This window comes from Branchiostoma belcheri, unplaced genomic scaffold (genome assembly GCF_001625305.1).
Source record: "Branchiostoma belcheri isolate BF01 breed outbred unplaced genomic scaffold, Haploidv18h27 scaffold114, whole genome shotgun sequence".
In the NCBI taxonomy this organism is placed as follows: Eukaryota; Metazoa; Chordata; class Leptocardii; order Amphioxiformes; family Branchiostomatidae; genus Branchiostoma; species Branchiostoma belcheri.
This window is the reverse complement of record NW_017802536.1, coordinates 890,244-897,221: the sequence shown is the minus strand read 5'-3', so window position 1 is coordinate 897,221 and position 6,978 is coordinate 890,244. Positions and strand designations below refer to the sequence as shown.

Here is a 6,978-nt window from a genome sequence, read left to right as displayed (position 1 = left end):
CGATTTCCTAACAAGGCATAAAACCTATAACACTGAGAGACTTTAGTAAAGGAGAACCTGAGTATATTTATCATAAACACCAGGGGTAATCAAAAGTCTGATAACCCTCCATGTTTTTCTGGATTTGATGCCGTTTGTTGTTTTGATGAGCAATTTTCATTACAGGACTTAGGAGAGTACTCTTATACTAGTGTATAGACTAGTAGTTTGACATAGGTAAAACCTTTCACACACTTTCTTTCGAATTTTGGTAAGTTGTAGCAGCTCTATAGAACCTTTTTGCGTCGGGGAACAACAGACGATAAACTGGATAGTGAGTGCGCCAGTGTAATCAACTTGTTAAAAATCTTACTCCAACCAAATTATAGTTATACTTTTGATGTTATCGACTTGTTCCTTATGTTGTTGTAGAGTATGTTGGATCAAGAAATGGATTTTTGATAGTCTTTTTCTAGTCATAGTAATTGGAACCCTGAAACAATGGTTGTTTATTGTTGATAAACCAAGCCAAGCTAGCTGTCTGGCACTAGCAGGTAAAGGTGTGGACAAGCCGTTAACTGTAGGGTAGTCTGGTCCCCAACAAGGAACATGCTATGTCAACAAGTTAATTGGCTGTATTGTCCACTTATCCCAACAAAGTGATCAGATTTCAGTTCATAAGAAGCCAGAAGTTAAATTTTTGTGATCTTATTAGCGCCCTAAAAGCGCATCCACACACAACATTCTTTTGAGTTACTGAACACATTTATAGAAAGTAGACAAGTTGTTCTACAACACTGTGTCGGGCCCAGAGTGCACAACATTTCCAAGACTTTGCTGACCCTGTATGAATATTGCAAGCATGTGATTTTTGCCAAAAATCTGAACATATTAGATAATATGTCTGTTGTAATAACAATGATACACCTGGGATCGATGGGATGTTATAGAGTTTTTACTGACGAATACATACATACCAAATTTGTTTTAAAAAAGTTTGTCTAGGGGTCCCGCCGGGCACTTGAAGTTTATAAATTTAGATGTGCTTATCATATCAATATTATAATATTAGCAAGTTATTCACAAAATTTATGTAGGCAGAGAGTTTGCCTTTGACCTTGTGCTTTAGTAGTTGTCGGAAATGTCAGAAAATAACCACCCAATAAGTGTACCCATAGTACCCAGAAAGTACTATTGCCATTAGACGTTGATAAAATGAATTATGAAAAGTATATTTATTGATACCACTTGATAAAAAAAATCCACATAAGCTTTGAAAAGAGCTATATACATAGCAGTATACTAATATGTACAATGTGTATCGTCTTTTATTGCTTTTCTGTATACATTTGTCATGTTCACGAGAGCCCCGGGCCCATCCTTCCAGCCCTGGCTTCACCATCAGACTTAAGAGCTTTTTTTCCGCCCTGTCGCGTCATATTTTTCAAGAAAAACTCCGAGAACCAACAAATTAAATTGGTGTGTCCTAATGTAGATAATGATACAAGTCTACAGGGTGCCGAGACCAGCACGAGTGAAAACGTGCCAATAAACTACTCAAGGTAGACTAGGTGTCACAACAGGACTATGTATAAATTAATTAATATATCCAAATGGATCAGCACTCAGTACTGATAGAATATTGTGATATTACTGGTGTCAAAATCAGTCAATACCAGCTGTCCACCGGGGGCTACTGCCACACCGCCAGCTCTACTGGTAACAACGAGGCGCACGTACCGCCCGTCTTCTGTAAACATGTCTACCGCCCCGCCTATCCGGACCAGCAGAACGTTTCCTGAACCGTCTGTACAGATTCCCATGACTTCGTCTGCCTCATTCTCGTCAGTTTCTGTTATACCTTCTCCGATTTCTGTCTTACCCAGGTCGATTACTGTCCGACCCTCGCCTATTCCTGCCAGCCCCATGCCGATTTCTGTTGAACCCAGGCCGACTTCTGACCGACCCTCATCGATGTCGTGACCCCCAAAGCTATAAAGGTACTGACTCCTGTTGTTATAGACATGGACACGTGCATCTCCAATACTGTCGGACACAAACAGGTTCCCCTCACGTCCCACAGCGACCACCCCGGGGTACCCCGAACCTTGCTGCACCCGAAACTTGTGCTCAACAGTACCATTGAAATGCAGAAGCTTGACTTCCCCATAACCCCACCAGTACTCTGTCGCTACCACAAGATTACGAAGTGTGTCCACCGTCATGCCGGAGAAAGAATTATTGCTGAACGTTGCGCGGAGTGTTGTTAGGAGACTTCCAAGTTTAGTGTAACGAACAATAAACCCTGACATTCTGTCCGCATTCCCAACTACCCACACATGACCCTCCCCGTCGATGGAGATGTCTTTGGGTTCCATCGTCTCGGAGTTTTCCCCCGAGATAACGGTGGGGAAATGGCGGAGGGAGATGCCCTTATTGCTGAAGACTTGAACCTGCCTGTTGTAGGTGTCCGCCACGAATATTTTGTTGCCAGGCGATACTGCGACAGCCTCCACTTCGGAACAATCAGAAAATTCTTCACAGTTCAGTCGAAAGACGATCGTCTTTTGTTGTAGGTCTTTGTTTTCGTTCTCTGGTAACAATTAAAAAGAACATTTATACTACACCGTACAAATTCAAAACATTTAAATTGTCGTACTACACGCGCCTTAGAAGTAAAATGTCGAATGAAACATGTAAAAGAATGATTGTTGTGATTTGTAAGTCATGTATATGACCAGGAAAGATAGGGTTTTATTAAAACACGATGTATTCATTCATGATTATTCATAATACTCAGTGACAGATCTTGATAAAGGCAATGCTTAGATATTATGCCTGAATCTATCTGGTAGTCTCACTGTTAACAAAGACACTGTTAACTGAAGCTAATGTGACCAACTAGCCAAGTGAGGTTAACATAACGAAGAATCACCTTTGATGTCTGGTTGTGGAGGCGATGTGTAGTTTGTATACTGGGTTACGTTAGTTGGAGTCTTGACTTCAAAACTTGTGTTCATCCAAGTAGTCTGAGTATGGAAAAGAACAAAATAGTCTTCAGTAATAAACAACTACAGATGTAAACAAGTTAAATATATATAATAAACAAAAAAAAATAAATGAAAAATTGTTCTCCAAAATATTAGTCTATTTATTTTAACGTACAAGAAAACGTACCGTTTGCATGTAGCTGCCTTGCTTCGCTGGGACGTAGATTGAGATGATAAGTGCTGTTATAACCGCTAGCGTCGCCACGATCAGGCCTTTAATAATGACACCCACCAGACAAGATTGAGACACCACACAACTATGACCTGGAAAGCAAGAATAAATAGAAAAACAAAATTCAAACATTACCATAAAGGCAACTGCATACCCTTTGTTCAAAAAAATTCAAAATATTATTATAAATCTCTGATTTTGTTGCCATCCACCAGTTCGTAAAAACTGTAAGCCTTTTCATAAAAAAATTGCTGCGAAAATGCTCTACGGACATTTTATGATGGTAATTTAAACAAGTGCTTTTGCAAAAGCTGCCATTTTCGCAGCAATTTTTTTATGAAAAGGCTTACAGTTTTTACGAACTGGTGGATGGCAACAAAATCAGTGTCAGATATAGTGATTAGTCTCTGCAATATATTTCTACGGACATTTTATGATGGTAATTTAAACAAGTGCTTTTGCAAAAGCTGCCATTTTCGCAGCAAATTTTTTTATGAAAAGGCTTACAGTTTTTACGAACTGGTGGATGGCAACAAAATCAGTGTCAGATATAGTGATTAGTCTCTGCAATATATTTACACAAATATGAGTAATGTTATTATAGTCATGTACATATAAGAATTATAAACTTTAGACATAATAGACTAGTTCACATGTCATTACCGGTAAACTTATCATTACTTTTTTACCATCAGTATCATATTTATTTCTTAACAGTTTTAGTAGGATCCATACTTCTGTGGTGCAGGTACAATTTGTATGGAGTAGGTAATTTTCAATGTTACATGCACCACTTCAGGTATGCAAAAAATGTATTTCGAGCCCTGAGTGCATTCACTAGGCTATGTTTAGTTCCATAATTTACCAACATGGCTAGCAGACGACATGCCCCCCTCCCACCCTTACGAAGTTGTTTACGTCATGTTTATCCCCACTCCGATAGAAAACTAATGCATGGAATAAAAGGTGACTACTGTGATTGAATCTCCTCTATTTTTTGTGGAAACCAAATTCAAATAAAGTTTGAGCCGAGATACATGTATTTATGTCAAAAGACGAGATGACGAGGCCTCCCCATCCCTACTACTACTACTAGTATGAGTGCTTACGTACGGCCGGCTTTGTTTACATCATGTAAAGCGCCACGCCGATGGAAAACTACACCATGGAATAAAACGTGACTACTGTGGTGCGATCTCCATTTTATAGGCTTCCCCTTTGTGGAAACAAAATTAAAATTGGTCAAGTTTGAACCGAGATATGGAAAGCTGAAAATCTAGACTAAGCCACACTGCCAATGCTTATTGACATAATTTATGCAGTTTATTAAATCCTTGATTACTGTGATTATAAACATGTTTTTATCAAAATTTTTGGCAAATAATAAAATCAAGTTATTATTTAAGACCAATTAAGTTTGTTTTGTAATTGTCAGCAGCTTTGTTATGCAACATTATTACAACCATGATTTTGAAATTAGAAACCGCAATAGAAAGTATACAAACTTCCAAGGCATGGATAAATGTTCTAACATGGTCTTGCAATGTCTGTTCACCCACCCATGGATGGAATAAATGTTTGTTCTGGTATTATTACCATTTTCGCCTTAGCGAAAATGGTACTTAGCGAAAATGGTAAAAAAAATGACCGAAAATGGACGGTAGGAGGAATAAAACCTAAAATATTCCTCAGGGAAAGTGAACGGCCCTGAGATTAGTGAAGTTCCAAACTTCTATAATTATAGTTATCTGCATTATACCATTTGCTCCTTCCAATCCCCTTTTCTAAAAGCTACCAATTATCACCATGTTGCCGGAGATAATAAAGGCAGTTATTTATCTGTGTTCAATATCATATCGGACTAGAAGCTTGTATTTGTGTTAAAGCAAGTGAAACATACTGATGAGGTAAATTTTGTTGACGCAACATAGGGTAACAATGTGGTAATTTTGGTAAATTTGCGGCATCTTACCTCCATCTGCCCTTGGCTGTGCAGCATTTGGAGCGTACATGGGGTTTTGGTGTAACACGTTCCCGATGTACATAGGGTTCCGAAGTAGACCGTCCGTCTTACCGGCAACAGACTCTGCAGTCGACATTATTTGGACAGAGGTTAACCAATGTTCAGCAATGCTACTTTTGACTTGTAGTACCTTTAAACTTAAGCTGTTAAACATTATGGATATTAATAACAAATATGCTAAAACTATATTCTGAAATAGCCATCTGTAGCTATATGCCTTTAACAAAGGATGACGTAAACTATGGATAAAAACAAACTCAATGATAAAGCATCGACAATATCCTCAATAAGAAATTGTAGTGTTAAAACGATAAAAATCAGCTATGTCCCAGCCATACATAAGTAATATTTTCATGATTGGAATTTGGCATGATAGATTTTTCGTTTGGTTGACAAGTCTATTGAAATTCCCTATAACGTTGTAACTGTCACAAACGTACCTAAACTGGTGTTGGGTCCTCCCCATTCGCTATGAGAACAATCAGCAGACTCGCCAGTCGGTTGTTGTTCCTCATAATTTATATCCTGTTCATCGTAAGCAACGGCGTAGGGCTGGACGTCAAAGGTATCGTCTTCTTCATCGTTTGTTTTGATGTCCGGTTGGTGCGCGACTGCGTACGGACGGATACAACTATCGTCTGCAGTAACGTCCTCCTCCAATTCAAATTCATTCTGATAAGAGTTTTCAGCATCCTCTAATTGCTTGGCGACAGGCTGGTCTAAGCCCCCCGCTCCTTTTTTTGAACAATCAATGCCAATGCTTGCCTCGTCGACATCCTCACTGCATTGATAGGCAGTGGCAGATACTTCTTTAACACAGGTATCCCTTAGTTGGTATTGTCCTTCGTTATATTCGTTATAACCTTTGGCATCGTACATGTCATTTGACGACTGTTGTTCTGCCTTTTCCAGTGAATTATCAGCACGGAGTACTTGATGTTGTTTAACATCGTCAACGTGTGTGTCCGATGTACACGTTTCCGGTGACGAAGGCGTTTCTGAGTAAAAAGCCTGATTCTGGTCAGTTTTCCCGATGTTTTTATCAGACGGGCAGACAGTCGGTAGCGATGGACGCTCTGTCCCGTCGTCAGTGCTGTGACCAGGTACATGGTCCTGGACAGAGTGTTCAGCCGAAGCGCCGCTAAGACCGTCCTGTAGCGACTCTTTCACATCCCCGGGCGACGTGTCGTTCCGCTCTTCTGGGGTGGCTGAGTCCCAGTGTTGCTGTATGTCATGTTGGTTCACAGGGCTTGATGTAGACATAGAAGAATCGCAGATTTGAGTTGGATTTGCAACTGTATCGTCCATATCATATAACAGAGTCAATGCAGTGATGTTCATGGGCACTGACGGTATCACAAGTAACGTTGGACCTCCTAAAACCCTACGGACCGAATAAAAATCTGTTTATGATTTTTTTGTGATTTGTTACAGGCTACTATGGTTTTATTGTACTCGTTTACACATAAATATGAGTGTAGACTAATTATAACCCATTGGGTCAGTAGACAATCATCGCAATAATTTGTCGTGCCGATTAAATGCTGATTAGTCTAGTCAATAGCGGAAACTGATGAATACGCAACAGAAGATTCTGTAATTAATTGCTATGTTCGGGGCAATCGATTGTAACTTTAATGTTTAAATAATGGATATATTGTGTACACGTCTGTAAATATTTTAGCTGGCGAATAGCACGATTGCTACTATCTGTATGCCATATGTAGATTTTGAAAAAAAACTATAGCCCAAAT

General features: G+C 39.3%; 1 protein-coding gene across 1 annotated transcript in view; it reads right to left on the bottom strand.

Annotated features, from left to right (window-relative positions):
- The window catches only part of LOC109462253, a 6,634-nt gene extending 1,334 nt beyond the window's left edge, over positions 1-5,300 (bottom strand). Inside the window, exons 1-5 of the mRNA XM_019758784.1 lie at positions 5,174-5,300; positions 3,157-3,293; positions 2,915-3,008; positions 1,946-2,494; positions 1,656-1,831 (exon numbers count right to left, since the gene is read on the bottom strand). Coding sequence (XP_019614343.1) covers positions 1,656-1,831; positions 1,946-2,494; positions 2,915-3,008; positions 3,157-3,293; positions 5,174-5,300 — 1,083 coding nt within the window. The remainder of the gene's footprint in view (positions 1-1,655; positions 1,832-1,945; positions 2,495-2,914; positions 3,009-3,156; positions 3,294-5,173) is intronic.
- Between the last annotated feature and the right edge of the window lie 1,678 nt (positions 5,301-6,978).